Source organism: Bos taurus, chromosome 7, assembly GCF_002263795.3.
Source record: "Bos taurus isolate L1 Dominette 01449 registration number 42190680 breed Hereford chromosome 7, ARS-UCD2.0, whole genome shotgun sequence".
Taxonomy (NCBI): Eukaryota; Metazoa; Chordata; class Mammalia; order Artiodactyla; family Bovidae; genus Bos; species Bos taurus.
In genome coordinates this window covers 20,886,578-20,902,544 of record NC_037334.1, presented here as the reverse complement: position 1 = coordinate 20,902,544, position 15,967 = coordinate 20,886,578, and the positions used below count along the sequence as shown (strand labels likewise).

At 57.3% G+C, this 15,967-nt stretch overlaps 1 protein-coding gene across 1 annotated transcript; it reads left to right on the top strand.

The window, feature by feature from the left end:
* Positions 1–1,479: 1,479 nt before the first annotated feature.
* Positions 1,480–15,349, top strand: THOP1 (thimet oligopeptidase 1). The gene is given in 13 exon segments (NM_001033991.3): positions 1,480–1,625; positions 3,752–3,964; positions 6,314–6,462; positions 7,343–7,450; positions 7,857–7,959; positions 9,985–10,145; positions 10,734–10,869; positions 11,058–11,424; positions 11,524–11,725; positions 13,506–13,692; positions 13,823–13,951; positions 14,583–14,719; positions 14,871–15,349. Coding segments are annotated over 13 exon segments (2,064 nt in total). The 5' UTR covers positions 1,480–1,609; the 3' UTR covers positions 15,027–15,349.
* Positions 15,350–15,967: the final 618 nt, after the last annotated feature.

Below are 15,967 nucleotides of genomic sequence, written 5' to 3'. Positions count from 1 at the left end.
TGAAGTCGCTCAGTCGTGTCCGACTCTTTGTGACCCCATGAACTGTAGCCTACCAGGCTCCTCTGTCCATGGGATTCTCCAGGCAAGAATACTGGAGTGGGTTGCCGTTTCCTTCTCCAGGGGATCTTCCTGACCCAGGGATCGAACGCGGGTCTCCCGCATTGCAGGCAGACGCTTTACCCTCTGAGCCACAAACTAGTATATAAATGAACAGATTTTACTCAATGGCAAGCACTATGAAGAAAACGTGGTGTGTTGTGTTTGGCGGGTAAATTGGCTGGGATGATTAGGGAGGGTCTCTCTCCCACAGGTGAATTTGAAGAACAGGAGAAAAGCACTCCAGCTATAGGAAACAGCGAAAATGAAGACTAACATAGAATTAAACTTGACGGTCTCAAGAGAGAAAAAAATCGAGGGTGGGTAATGGGAAATTCCCTACTAAGTGACCGTCATTAGGGTGAAAGTTGCCAGAAATGTTCTCCCAATTCATTTTTATCCTACTTAAAACGCACACTTAACATCCCAGGGTATTTTCATTTCTTTTGCAGAAATGAAGGATAAATAAAGGAGGTGGGTTTGGGGGCATATTTAATTCTCGTGAGTTTCTGGGTGACTCAGGTGGTTCAAGGTTGATATTTTGGGGTTTTTTTTGCGCACTGCGCTTAGTTTCCTATGCATACGTGCATGCTCAGTCGTGTCCGACTCTTTGGGGCCCTACGGAGAAGGAATCAAACCTGCGCCCCCTTCAGTGAAAGTTCAGTTCAGTTCAGTCGCTCAGTCCTGTCCGACTCTTTGCAACCCCATGAACAGCAGCACGCCAGGCCTCCCTGTCCAACACCAACGTTAAAGAGTGGAGTCCTAACCTCTGGACCGCCTCAAGATTCTGTTTTAACCAATAATCCCTAGGTCAGGCAACTTCACTGTTTAAAAACACCTGTTGTTTGAAGTCCTGGATCCGTTTTCTGAAGCTTTCTCAACAACTTACTTTGCTTACACACATTTTTGTTTTTTAAGTAAATGTGTGTTTAATTTTATTGACCAACTGGTTTCAGCTAATGTATGTGGCGCACCTTCTTTATTCATCAGATACTCGAATGGGATAAGCGCCTGAGACAAGGTAAGCGATCACGGATGACCTTACTTAAGGGAGAAAAGTTGTAAAGCTACACAAATACACAACTAATGTAGAAAGAAGGCTAATATAAATTAATACAGGAGCTGGAAGCCCAAGCCAACTACTGCCAGAAAGAGCCCAGATAAAAAGCTCGGAGGCGCCAGCTGTGCGGGTTTCCACGGAAACGCCTGTTCCTCGCCTCCCCGAAAGCTCCACCCTCTCACAACCGAGAACAAATGACGGACGGGGGTGGTCCCGGCGCAGGCGCAGAGTGAGTCAGCCATCTGGAGCACCGCCACGGGCTTTGGGCGGAGCTAGGGCGCGCAAGCGCCCTGCTCTCCAGCGCACGAGTCTCCCAGCATTCAGTGAGCGCGCGTGCGGCGGGCGCCTCGGTGTGGACATTTGCGTTCTCTGAGTGGGCGGAAGGAGGCTGCTGGCCGCTGTGCGGACACGGACCAGGTGGAAGCAGGGGCCGCCGGTGCACACCCGCCAGCTATGAAGCCTCCTGCAGGTACAGGCCGTTTCTTGGTGTGGCCCCGCTCGTCGGACCCGGGAGCCCTATGCCCCTCCCCCGGGGTCGCCCCTGGGGCCTTAGAACGGAGCCAGTGACCCTCGAGTGACCTCGGCCCAGGCTGGGTATGGGGGTCGGTGAGCTTGGAACCCCGCCCCCTCGGTTGCCGAATGAATGATTCAGGTTTTTCAGCGCTTCACTCATTCGGCAAACTCCGTTACTTCTCCTGAGGATGGGTCTGCCCTGAGGTGAACTCCAAGGGAGTTCTAGACTTAGGTCCACAGCCGGACGTTCGACAGGCAAAAAGCAAGCGGGGGCTTTAGACAGTGATCGGTGCCATGGCTGGTGGTGCTTCTTTGGGGGGGGGGGCGGTCCTGGAGGGCTTCTCGGAGGAGGTGGCATTTCATTCAGCTTGGATTTGGTGGGGAGAAGCAGCTGTCCCAGGTGGTGGGAATCGCGAGGGAGGCAAGCACACCAGTAAGACGTTTGGGGAGCAATAAGTCATTTTGGCTAAAGCACAGCTGCAGGTCCCTTTTATGTGAAGCACAATGGGGCACCACAGAAGGGTTTTCCTTTAGGGGAGCAATGTCACCTGCATACCAACCGTGTTTTAGGAAGTCACCCAGGATGTTGAGTAGGGCCACCTCGAATTTTGTCTTGCCAAACCTATCCTCTGCAGCCTATATTGATGATAATCATAATTACCGTTATTCAGGCCGCAGTAAGGCAGGAATGTAGTCTGCTTTCTTTGGTTCAGGATTGTTAGAGACCTGGCACGTAGGTGACAGTGAATGTTTACAAACATGCCTGCTCAAAGTTTTCAAACCCTGCTGCTGCTACTGCTGCTAAGTCGCTTCAGTCATGTCCGACTCTGTGCGACCCCATAGACAGCAGCCCACTAGGCTCCTCTGTCCCTGGGATTCTCCAGGCAAGAGTACTGGAGTGGGGTGCCATTGCCTTCTCTATAGCCGTTGCCAACCTACAGATGCTACAGGAACGCCATCAGGGCCCTCTCTGAGAAAGGGATGTGAAAAGGAGAACTGATATGGTAGGGCTCTGGGCAGAGGGGACAACTGTAAGAAGGCTCAGGAAACTTCTCGAAGAAAAAGCCTGTGTGTCCAGGCACAGAGAAATTGACCAAACCAGCTGGCCAAACCTGCTGTGCTGGACCCAGTAGAGTCTGGACCAAGTAGAGCAGGGGTCAGTGAACCTGTCTGTGTAGGGCCAAGTGGTTTAGACTTGGCAGGCAGGCCACACAACTTCTTGGTCACAGCAGAATCACCTTTAGCTCAGGGGCTAGACAGAAACAGTTGCGACAGTGTTTGGCAACTGCAGGTGTAGACTCTGATAAAGGATTTGAACTTTAATCCTGAGTGGAGCCCTGAAAAGGGGACAGGACCCGACAACCACAGGGTGTGCAGATTTCCAAAGATGGGGTGAGCGCCATCTGCTAGTTCAAGGCATGGGAGGAGAAGTAGGCTGCTTGACTTTCAACCATCCTTATCGCTTGCTGGCTATGGGATCAGGCTATCTCAGGGTTCCCATCTGTGACATGGGGCAACCTAGGGTGCGGAGGACAGAACTGTCTTGGAACCCAGTGAGGCAAGTACACTGCAGAATACTGCCCAAAGATTTTTAAGTGACAGCTGTCAGTGGAGACCAGACTCTCATCCAGAAAACTCTTGGTGGGGGCGGGGGGAGGGGGTGGAGGTGTGGGGGCTAGGGAAGTCTTAATTGTCAGGGCTTCCCCCTCTTTTAGAAAAATAACACAGTACACATGTCACATTCAGGGAACTCGGGGTTCCACCCTGCAGGCAGGTGTTCTTTCAGTGAAACGCAGGTGTGTGCTCAGCACTGATGACTTTGGGGGCTGAGTCTTCCTGCGAGGGCTGTCCTGGGCACTTTGGGGTGTTGAGCAGCATGCCTGACCCCAATGATGCAGTGGTATCACTCCCTGATTGTGACAACCACAGTGTTCCCTGGGGGCAGGATCCCCTTAAGTTTGAGGACCAATTGTGCCACACGTCCACACACAGCCCTGGGGTCTCCCCCAACCCTGTTACTCTGACCCTGATTGCGGGCCTGACACTGACCTGCTGGGTGTGGGGTCTGTCTCCCGGGTCCAGCCTGCACAGGGGATGCCCTGGACGTGGTGGCGCCGTGCTCAGCCGTGAACCACCTCCGGTGGGACCTGAGTGCCCAGCAGATCGCCGAGCTTACCACCGAACTCATCGAGCAGACCAAGCGCGTGTATGACCGCGTGGGCGCCCAGGAGCCCCAGGATGTGTCCTACGAGAACACGCTCAAGGCGCTGGCTGACGTGGAGGTGTCCTACACAGGTGAGCCATGCCCAGACCTGGCAACGCCACCTCCTTCCCAGGGACCCAGTGGAGAGAGGCGCTGGCTGGGAAAGGCCCCTGGTGGGCCTTGGTCAACGGGAGACAGCCAGGCCTGGCTGGCTTGCACTATCCCCCAGGGCCATGTCATCAGACCAGCTCACCTGCCAGCCTTGAAACTGGAGTCCCAGGGGTTGTTTGTTTCCTCCGAGCGGCTGAACTTGGTCCCCTTTGGTTTTCTGACCCCAGCCACCACCTTGTGCTCTGAGTAACCTGATCCCCTGGGGCGCCCTTCTTGTCACTCTGGAGTTCCTTCCCTCCTCTTATCTATGGGGGTCTGTCCTACAACTTTGTGTGGTCAGACAGATCCCCAGTCCGCCTCCCAAGCCCCCTCTGCAGAGGCTGATGAGGCAGAGAACACTGAGCCAGGGAAACCCCTGTCTCTGCATCTCTGGGAAAGCTGTTCTCTGAGAACCGTCTAGAATCCCTGAACTCCGGCTGCAGGAGCCTCACGTGTCCCTGATGCTGCATGGCGCTGGGTGTGTCGGGCCCGGCTGCATGCTCAGACTCCAGAGGGGCCACCCCATGGAGGCCAGTGTGCCATGGGCTCAGAGGTGGGGGCCATGGTGCAGGCAGTGGATCAAGAGCCCATAGGACAGTTTTGCCCGCCAGTCACCTGCTGGGGTGGGGCAGACCTGTCTCCCCTCTCATCTCCAGCAGGAGGCTCTGGAGGCTGGTTGGTGCAAATTCCCACCTGGGGCGTAACCCTGCCAGACAAGATCTGGTCTCTCAACCCCCACTCCTGTGGCCTTTCCATCTCTCCTCAGTAGACCAAATTATATTATTTTTTTACTTTTTTTTTTTTTTTGGGCTGTGCCATGCAGCACGTGGGATCTAGTTCCTAGACCAGGGATTGAACCTGTGCCCCCTGCATTGGGAGTTTGGAGTCTTAGCCACTGGACCACCCGGGAAGCCCCTCCCCCTGCTTTGCTGGGTGTTGGGCTGTCTGAGTACAGGCTGAGCCCTGCCTGGTGCCCCTTCCCGCGCCCCCTCGGCCCAACCAGCCGCCCGGACTAATCCCACACTCTGCTGTTCTGTTGTCCGCTCAGTGCCGTCACAGCGTTCAAATCCCACATGCACAGAGGCCGCTTCTGTCCTTTGCATGGCTCGCTATCGGGCAGCTGGTGTCAGGGCCCCCTCAGACCCTGCCATGTTTGGTCCAATCAGCTGAGCAGATCACCACCTCTGGAGGGTCTACTGTGCAGCTGACCCACCAGCCCTGGGACATTCTCAGTGGCCTGGGGCCATGGAAGCCACCAAACCGTGATGGTACTTCAGGCCCCTCTCCCCCCTGAAAAGTATACACTTTTAAAAAAATTGCTCTGTTGAAGGGGGCTTCCCTAATGGTCTGATGGTTAGGACTCCACACTTCCACTGCTGGGGGCGCAGGTTCAATCCCTGGTTGGGCAACTAAGTTCCTGTATACCACTCGGTGGTATAAAAGAACTGTTGAGATACATTTCACATACCATGTAATCTGCCCACATAAAGCCTAGATTTCATTGGTTTTTAGTGTATTTAGCATATACAGCCATCACCAGTATCTAATTCTAGAACTTTTCATCACCCCAAAGAGGTCCCCCATCTCCATTAGCAGTCACTTCCTGACAATGTGAACCCAGTCTCTGTGTCTGTGGATCAGCCTGCTCTGCACGTTTCCCATCAGTGGAGTCACACCCTGTGTGTCCTTCTGTGTCTGCTTCTCTCACTGAGCATCATGTTCTCAGGGTCTGTCCCTGTGGTAGCGAGTGTCAGGGCTTCTCTTCTTTTCATTTCTGAGTGATGCTCCCATGTGCAGAGGCGCATGTGTGTCTAGTCGTCTGCCGACAGATACCTGGGTTGTGTCCACGGTTGGTCACTATGGATCACGCTGCTATGATGATGTGTGGACAGTTTTTTGGGTGGACAGTGTTCTGCTCCTCTTGGGTGTCCACCTGGGAGTGGGGCTGTGGGTCACATGGTGACGCAGCGGAAGCGTGTGTTCTCACAGTTGCCACACATCCCCTATCTCACGCACGTGGTGCGCCTTGAAGTATAAAATTGTTGGTGCCCTGCAGCATGGCCATGGGCCGCCGGGGCCCTTTCTGGCGCTGAGTCCCTTCAGCCTCTCCTGGTCTCATACTGTTCCTGTTCCCGTCCTTCTCAGCTTGAGGTGTCCAGAACTGAGTGCCATCCCATCTGGACCATGAGTCCCTGAGGACAGGGTTAACCACGCTCGTCTCTCGCCCAGGGCTTCACCTGCCCATTTCAATGCAAGGCCGTTCTCTCACCTGTACTGTCTCCCCGTTTCAGTTCAGAGGAACATCCTTGACTTCCCCCAGCACGTCTCTCCCTCCAAGGACATCCGCACAGCAAGCACAGAGGCGGACAAGAAGCTGTCGGAATTCGATGTGGAAATGAGCATGAGGCAGGACGTGTACCAGAGGATTGTCTGGCTGCAGGTGAGCGAGAGCCAGGCCAGAGTGTGGACCTCCTGCCCCCCGGCTTCATGAGGTGGACAGAGCCCTGCAGGGGGCAGTGGGGCCGTTTTACCACAACAGACAATGTTAGAGACGTGACAGAGACAAGCGGGAGGAGGAAAGGCGTGCAAGGCCTTCCCACATGCACGTCATCTCACATCCCTGACCTTGCTGGGGTCACCTCAAGGGGACATCCCATCTCCCACGTGAGGTGAAGGGACTAGTGACAGGTGTGTGCATTTCCTGCCTCCCTGGCAGTGCCGGCCGAGCACTGCTGCCCGCGTCAGGGGGCTGCAGGTGCTCCTCGCATGGCTGGTGGGTGGTTTTTAGAACCTGCCAGACATGTCCGCCTTGGGACCAGGAAGGCCCTGGGGTACTTTGTGCAGACTCGGGGGCGGGGGCCTCAGAAAGCACAGGCGGTGTTAACTGAAGTGTTTATTGAGACCATTGTAGGTTCACATGTAGTTGGAAGAAATGATTCAGAGAGGTCCCAGTTGAGCTTTGCCTGCTTGTCCCTGAAGTCACATTTTGTGACAAGTCAGTGTCACAGCAGGGTCCTAACATTGACACAGCTGCCCCATCACCCATTGCCCTGGGGCAGCCCCCAGCAGCTTTGGTTTGGGGCTGTCCCTAGTCACGCAAGGTCCTATGTGGACTTGAATCTGGTTCCCTGGGTCAGTGCTCGGGCCTGCAGTGCTGAGTCCTGCGATAGCTGCTTTGTTAGGAAGTTTCGCTTTTCAGGAAACCTGTAAACTCCCTTCCAGCACGACTGCACCATCCTACATTCCTTCCAGTGATGACGTCCTGCTTCTCCATGGCCTCGCAGGCATTCGGCAATGTCTCTTTGGTTTTCTTGTTCCAGGAGAAGGTCCAGAAGGACTCACTGAGACCCGAGGCATCAAGGTACCTGGAGCGATTAATCAAACTAGGCCGGAGGAACGGGCTGCACCTGCCAGAGGAGACACAGGAGGTGAGAGCCTAGCCTGTGATGACCCTCATGCCTAGGCCCAGGCCCAGCCCCCACCCTGGCTCAGGGCCCAGGGCCCAGGGGAGCCGGCTCTTTCCTCAGCTCCCCTTCTCCTTGTTCCTGAACCCAGGCTGGTCAGTTTCTGTTTCTGAAAACCAGATGGACTCTGAATGAACAGTTTAGGTCCCTTAAGATGGCCAAAGCTTAGATTCCCCAGGGCTGTGAGAGTGGTGGTCTCTATGGGGCACCCCTGCTTCCAGGTCCTTCACTGATCACTGGGAAGCAAGAACAGGGGGTCAGGGTCTAGGCTTCAGATACCTAAGCTCAGCACAACCCCTGGTGGGCCCCAAATCTAGAACCCCCACTCTTTCCATTTCCCTGGACTCTCACAACAGTCTTCTTCCATCAGAAAATCAAGAGTATCAAGAAGAAGCTGAGTCTCCTGTGCATCGACTTCAACAAGAACCTGAACGAGGACACGACCTTCCTACCGTTCACACGCGAAGAGCTGGGTGCGTGAGGGTGCACAGGGTGATGGGCGGTGGAGGAGAGCATTCCCTGGGAGGGCCTTCACCACGGGCACTCCAGGAGTTTGGAGCCCAAGGTCCTGGATCCTTCCTTGGAGAGGGCCGGGGTCTGTCTGCCGAGATTCTGTCCTACCCTTTCTGTGAGGTATGATCCTTTAACCTCATGGTGTCCTCCCAATCTGGCTGTGTATGGGGGCTTGAAGGCCTGGGGCCTGGGAGGTTTTCTCAGCTTCTACCTTCTTCCCCAGATGCCTTATTTTGAAAATTTGGTGCCTGTGGGAAAGTGGCGAGAATAGTACCAGGGAGACCCCATGCATGCCCCGGGCCTGGCCTCCCTGTATGTGTGCAACTCCTGTGCTGGGGCCTCCAGACCCATCAACAGGGATGGTGCCTCCTGTGTCCCTAGGTACAGGCCCTCTCGGGATGGGGTCCCCACCCATCCTGATGACTGGCTTTTCATTTCTGGCCCCAATCAGCTCAAGTTAAGCCTCATGTTCCATTCTAATCTCTCCAGATGCCTTCCCTGTTGACAGATTTGCTTCCGTTTTACCCACACTGACAATTTTGCAGAATCCAGGCAGGTGGGCAATAGCCTGTGAGCCCTGCCCGGGAGTCCGAGGGTGCTGTCACATACGCTGTGATACTGCCTGGGTCTCTGGTCAGTAGGGACTCAGGGACACAGATGTGCTCTGTCCTGAGCAGGAGCTTCAGGTCCATCACGCTGACCTCTGCCACTCTGACTTTTTGTCCCTACTGTTGTGTCCCAGGAAGCAAGGCCCATGTGGCTCCAAAGGTTCTCAGGCCAAAGGGCCATCCCAGGCCTCTGGAGTCCACTGTCCTATGGGGCTGCTTTTCTGCCCACTGTCCAGCCCAGGGCCCGGCTAGTTCGGCCTGGCCTCCTGGGCAGGAATGTGAACCCCCAGCACGTGGAACAGCCACTCAGAGCCCGGTGACCAGTCTCACGGGGCTGGGATGGCAGTTGGACATGTGTGGCCGCCTGGCAGGGTTTCAGTCCCTGCTGAGCAGGAGCCATGCCGGGTCATTTCTCTGGGTTGCGAAAGGCTTTGGAGAGTCATTTTACAGGAACGTAGGTAGGGTGTTGTGTCTCTGTTTTCTTCCCCACCCCAGCCTCTAGAGAGAGTCGTGTATACATGTATGAAACCCTGTCTTCTTTTTCTAAGTCCCCATCGTGGGGCCTTCCACCGGTGGAAGTTCTAGGACTTCCACCCGGCATCGCCTCTGTAGTGTCGGCTGTTTTCCCCTCATGATCAGTGATTTCTCCTAAGAATCCTGACGGCTCCAGCTCCTCGCACTGTCACCGGCTCGTGTCCTGTCCCTGTCTTAGTGGGTGTCCTCCCACGTGTCAGAACTAGCCCCCCACAGCCCCGGCCGTGTCCTCGCATCCACGGGCTTCCGGGCCCTGGTCTGTCCACTGGGGGTGTCCTTGCTGTCCTCACTTTCTTAGATGCTCATTGTCCCAGTTTGGCCCCTTCAAATGGACGCGTCCCTGTAGTTCTTGAAGCACCTCCTGTTGCACATGGACTGAGCTGGGCTCGCTGTGTCCTCTCCCTGGCGTGGCCCCAGCGGGGTGGTCAGAACTGAGGTCTGGCTGCCAGGGAGCTGTTGCTCCCGGGTCCCTCAGTCACCCGGAGCTGGGAAACCCACCTGGCAGGTTCCACCTCCTGCTGTGGCCTCTCACCCAGGAAGGACATGGGAGGAGGCGGCAGTCCACGCCGTCCCAGGGTGGCGCCTGTTGTGGGGTGCAGGCTGACCTGGGGTGACAGGACACAGCTCCACCTCCCCCCTCCCTGAGGGCATCCTGAGGGAGCAGAGCTTTGAGGTGGGAGAGCCCTCAACATTGCTCCTCTGGGTGCAGACCCTTGCAGAGGGCATGGGGAAGCCCAGCCTGCCATCGCATTCCTCACCTCCCATCCGCGGGGGCTTCCACCCCTCCCACCTCAGCTGGGCAGCCTGCCAGTCCCCTCAGAGCCCCCAATTTGGCCCCCACAGGAGGGCTCCCTGAAGACTTTCTAAATTCACTGGAGAAGACCGAGGATGAGAAACTGAAGGTCACGCTCAAGTACCCGCACTACTTTCCCCTCCTGAAGAAATGCCACGTGCCCGAGACCCGGAGGAAAGTGGAGGAGGCCTTCAACTGCCGGTGCAAGGAGGCAAGGAGCCACCCATTGCACAGTGCCCAGCGGGGCTCGATCTCGGCCTCTCCTCTCAGCGCCCCTGGGTCTGGCTCAGCCCCAAGGGCTGTTGAGTCTGCCAGTCCCAGGGCTGGCCTGGATGGGAGGGGTTGGCACTTCCCTCTCCTGGCCATGGACTTGACTGGGGCAATCCTGGGTTAGGGCCTTGGTGCCGTGGAGACGGCACTGCTGGCCACCAGCTCCCGGCCCCTCATCTTCTGGACGTTCTCTAACAGCTTCTGGGTGTAGTTAGGTTTCCTGTTGTGAACAGGCCTATTTCTCCTTGTAAATGAACCCAGTCAATGTTGCTCTGTGTCTGTCCCACAAGCTGGGGGCGCTGAGTGAAGCCCTCAGGTGCCGGCAGAGCCCTGAGCCCAGGGAGGCCCCGTGGATTATAAAGACCGTGTGTTATGACAGGAGCAAGTGCAGAGAAATCTGGGCAGTGGGGGTTGCGGGGGTGGATCGTGGGGGCACTAGCCATGGCTGCCAGGAACCTGAGAGCCCTCTTGCGGACACCTGACCTATGGCTCCAGTGCTACCGTCTATCTGTCCATCTGTGGGCTCTAGGAGAACTGCGCCATTCTCAGGGAACTGGTGAGGCTGCGGGCTCAGAAGTCCCGTCTGCTGGGGTTCAGCACACACGCCGACTATGTGCTAGAGATGAACATGGCCAAGACCAGCCAGGTGGTGGCCACTTTCCTAGGTAACCCCGCCCCCTTGCCCCAGGTGCCTGGGGGGAGGTGTGAGGGCTGAGGTCCACCTCAACTGGACGAGGTGCTGCCTGCGAGCCCCACTCTGTCCACCCTTGGGGGTCCCGTGTTGGGTGAGTGGTGGGGGCTAGGGGTGGCCCAGGGAGGTAGCTGAGCCTCACACAACCCCCATCGCCCACAGATGAGCTGGCGCAGAAGCTGAAGCCACTCGGGGAGCAGGAGCGGGCGGTGATCCTGGAGCTGAAGAGGGCGGAGTGCGAGCAGCGCGGCCTGGCTTTTGACGGGCGCATCAACGCCTGGGACATGCGCTACTATATGAACCAGGTGGAGGAGACGCGCTACCGTGTGGACCAGAATCTGCTCAAGGAGTACTTTCCCATGCAGGTGGTGACCCGCGGGCTGCTGGGCATCTACCAGGAGCTCCTGGGCCTCAGCTTCCAGCTGGAGGAGGGCGCCGCCGTGTGGCACGAGGACGTGGCGCTCTATGCCGTGCGGGATGCGGCCTCCGGCAAGCTCATCGGCAAGTTCTACCTGGACCTCTACCCTCGGTGTGTGCACGGGGGACCCGTCAGCCAGGCTGGGCTGGGCACCCTCTCCGCCCACCCCCAGTGGCCAAGACTGACCCCACGTCCCTGGTCCCCACCCAGGGAAGGCAAGTATGGGCACGCGGCCTGCTTTGGCCTGCAGCCAGGCTGCCTACGGAAGGACGGGAGCCGCCAGATTGCCATCGCTGCCATGGTGGCCAACTTCACCAAGCCCACACCCGATGCGCCCTCCCTGCTACAGCACGACGAGGTGGAGACCTACTTCCACGAGTTCGGCCACGTGATGCACCAGCTCTGCTCCCAGGTGGGTGTGGGGGAGTGGAGGGCAGGGCGTGGTGGTCTACAGGAAGGTTGGTACTGGCTTCCGTCCCTGACCCCCATACCCGGGATATGTGAACAACAGCAAGGGATGTCCTCATGGCTCCGGAAGCTGGGAGCCCTGGGTAAAGGCATAAGCGGAGCCGGTTCCCTATGTGTTAAGTCCCAGGGACTTTCCTCATCGGGCCCCCCAGATGAGCGTCCATCCCTGGGACCTGGCTGCACATGTGCTTGTGCTCGGCCCTCTTGCAGTCAGCCCTCAGCCTGAGAGCCATGCTCACACAAGCTGCCCCGGAGCGTGAGGGGACAGTTCAGAACAGCTCACCAAGCCGTGTGGCCATCCCAGTGCCCTGTTCTGGGAATTTTCCATCACCCCAAAAATGTCCCTCACACACCTTAGCTATCACTACCCACAACCCCTCCCCCCCAGCCCCTGACCACCAGGAGCCCACTGTCTGTCTGTGGATTGGCCTGCTCTGCACGTTTCCCATCAGTGGAGTCACACCCTGTGTGTCCTTCTGTGTCTGCTCCTCTCACTGAGCGTCGTGTCCTCGGTCCGTCCACGTGGTTGTGAGTGTCAGGGCTTCTCTCCTTTTCATGGCTGAGGGATGCTTTCGGGTGTGGAGGGACCTCTGCTGCTGTATTTCTGAGCAGAATGTTTTGACTTTTAAGTTGTTAAATGTTTTCTCGCATGTTTTGCAAATTCTTCTCTAACTCAAGGCACAAAGAGTTTCTTCTAAATTTTTTTCCTGTAAGTTTAGTAGTTGAGCTCTTCATTTTGGTGTTACTGTCTGTGGTGTGAGGGTGGGGGTCTCCCAGCCCTCGCCCCCACCACCTTTAGCCCCCTTCACGCCCCTCTCCTTGTGCAGCTTCCTCGAGATCCACTCAGGGATGACTTGCTGTCCCTGAACCACTCCTCTGCCAGTGACCCTCATGGCTCCCTCGCAGCCGTCATGTCTTTCTCAGTAGAGCTGATTCTCAGTGTTAAGGCAGTTCTGTGCTATAAAGTCGCTGTGAATGTGGAGGGAGCGGTTACTGAGCCACCACCCCTGCAGACTGTGCAGAGCCAGCCTCCCGTGAGTCTTTGTCACCCTGTTTTCAGGATGATCCTCACTCAGCTTCATGTGCTCTGGGTTTCTATTTAATAACACCTGGTCTGATACCAGCTGTTGGTTCAGTCATGCTGAGCCCCTGGCTGGCAGGGCTGTGACCCTCACCTGGACAAAGCTCATCTGACACACGCACTATCTCCGTGAGCACCTCATTGCCTTCTCGCTCCCCAGACGCTGGATAGCACTTCAGCCCTACGCTGGGGGGCCATCTAGAACAGAGAAATCACCCCCAGAAACATGAGAATGCACACATGGGGCAGTCAGTAGACTGTGAGAAGGACGCTTGTTTGCAGTTGGTGCTGGAACCCAAAGGCAGGGGTCCAGTGACCCAGGAGCCAGTGACATCTGACTGCCTCCTTGGGTCCCAGGAAGAACATGCCAGGTCACTCAGCCCACCTGGCCCTGTGTCTGCCAGGCCTGGGTTCCAGCCACACTGCCATCAGGTACTTTGTCTTCAGAAAGAACGTCAAGATGCAGGAAAGAGGAGAAAGGAGCTCCTACTGTTGCCGGCCACCTAGATCCACTGCATCTAGGGCTCTGTGGGTGGAGAGGGGCGCTGTGGCCTGCTGGATGGCAGGCTCTCTGCCTCCCTGTGTGCCGGGTTGGTTGGGGTCTGGGTCCTCCTACAGTTCCCCGCTCGCCCGCCCCCCACAGGCCGAGTTTGCCATGTTCAGCGGGACGCATGTGGAGCGGGACTTTGTGGAGGCCCCGTCACAGATGCTGGAGAACTGGGTGTGGGAGGCAGAGCCACTGCTCCGGATGTCCCAGCACTACCGCACGGGCAGCTCCATCCCCCAGGAGCTGCTGGACAAGCTCATCAAGTCCCGCCAGGCCAATACAGGTGCAGTGGGGAGGAAGGAGCCGCCCAGACACCAAACACCCAGCGCCCCACTGCCTTCTCCCCTCCCCCCGGGGGAAGTGGCCCGGACACACACCCAGCGCCCCATCTCCCCACCCCCACCTCCCCCCAGGTCTCTTCAACCTGCGCCAGATCGTCCTGGCCAAGGTAGACCAGGCCTTGCACACGCAGACAGCCGCAGACCCGGCCAAGGAGTACGCCCGCCTGTGCCAGGAGATCCTCGGGGTCCCCGCCACGCCAGGTAGCCGTGCTCCAGCTGGGTGCCTTAGGGGTCGGGGTGGTGGCCACTGCCCAGGTGGGGAAGGTCATCTAGTGATGTATGAAGTGGGGACTGTTTGACAGGCTTCAGCCAAGGCCCAGGAGGAGCCGCTGGCCTCTGGGCTCATCCTACCACAAGCCTTGGGCCTGTTGCTCCAGCTGTGGCGCGTGGGGGCCACGGTGGGCTGGCGGCTCTGCACGTGCTTTGTGAGAAGCCCAGGGGGTCAGGAAAGGGTTTGTACCCGGATGTATGAGTAGTGGAGGTTTGATCATGCGTGTGTTGGTATATACACGACGTTCACTCCTCTGTGGGCCTCTTAAGACATCCTTCAGGGAGTGCGGTGACCAGCGCAGGTGAGCCCTGACTCATCAGAGCCTGAACAGCCAATCTTGTAAGGTGCTCTGGGTGAACCCTTGTGAGCTTGAGCAGAAAGTGGGCAAAGACTTATTTCCCTCTGTGAGTTGCCCACGAGACCCCCATTTTCTAGAAGTGTTAGACCAGTTCCCCTCCTGTGGCATGGGCCTCAGACGGGGCTGCTTCGAGGCCCTTTTCTTGGGAAAAATCCTGAGGGGGCCCAGGGGCCATGACCAGAGCCTCTCCGCATCCATCCTAGGGACCAACATGCCTGCAACCTTTGGCCACCTGGCAGGTGGCTATGACGCCCAGTACTATGGCTACCTATGGAGTGAGGTATACTCTGCTGACATGTTCCACACGCGCTTCAAGCAGGAGGGCGTCCTGAGTGGCAAGGTGAGAGGCCGGCCTGGGCCCCTTTACCCTGAGGGCTCCTGCCCCCCACGCCCCCAGACGCTGGGTGTCCTTCCTCCCTGGTGATGCCGAGGGCCCTTCAGAGCCAGGGAGGGGTGCGCGACCCTCCTCAAGCCCCGTGCCCTCTTGGCAGGTCGGCATGGACTACAGAAGCTGCATCCTGAGGCCGGGCGGCTCCGAGGACGCCAGTGTCATGTTGAAGCTCTTCCTGGGTCGTGACCCCAAGCAGGACGCCTTCCTCCTGAGCAAAGGGCTGCAGGTGGAGGGCTGTGAGCCGCCAGCCTGCTGATGGCACGGGGCTCTGGCCCCAACCTTGGTGGGCCTGGCCGTGCACTACCTGCCCAGGTGCCTTAGTGCCCAGTCGGGGCAGGTGGGGGACTCCAGCCCAGGGACAGGGCAGGGGAGGGGCTGCGTGTCCCTCCCCCTCTCCCCCTCGTCCAGTCCCTGTGTCCCCATCGGCCTACGTGGGCTGAAAGGTCTCCATCTGGAGGTGTTTGGAAAGTCTCCTGTCTGGTCAAGACTCCTCTTTGTTGCACTAATGCAGCCCTTTCCTGGGAGTTTCCCTAGTTAAAAAACAGTTCTTTGAAATGCAGCCATTAAAAAAAAAAAGACTCAGTCCTGATCTCTGCCTGCCTCCCTCCCACCGCAGGAGCAGTGCTGTGGCCTATTTGTTGTTTTTTGTTTGGAGTTTTTTGGCCTCACCTTATGGCATGCGGGATCCTAGTTCCCCGACCAGGGATCGAACACATACCCCCTACGTTTGAAGCACAGAGTATTAACCTCTGGACTGCCAGGGAAGGCCCCGATCCAGTATAGACAGGCAACACAGGGAGTGGGTCCAGCCTGGGCTGGGTAGTGGAGCTCTGGGTTCAAGCCTCAGGGTTAGGCTGTCGGGTGAGTGGGGCCTCCTGGGAGACCCACCTCAGCTGGGTTGAGCAGAAGTGGCCACTGGCCAGTGCACTGCTCTCATCTGCACATCCTGAACTGCCCGTGGGTGTCCCCACCCTTGGGGACCTCTCCATGCCAGAGGGAGTTGGGGGCCCCAGGTTAAAGCAGGTCATGTGGGTCATCTCCCCAGCCACAGGGTTCAGCCCAGACATCGACAGGTAGTCCAGTTGAGGCTGGTGCTGTCAGGCCCATGATTTTTGCTGAAGCAGTTTGGGGAAAGAAATTCTGTTTTCTCCCCAAACTTGGAGAGTATGAGCTGTCAGGCAGACAGAGCTGTCCTTA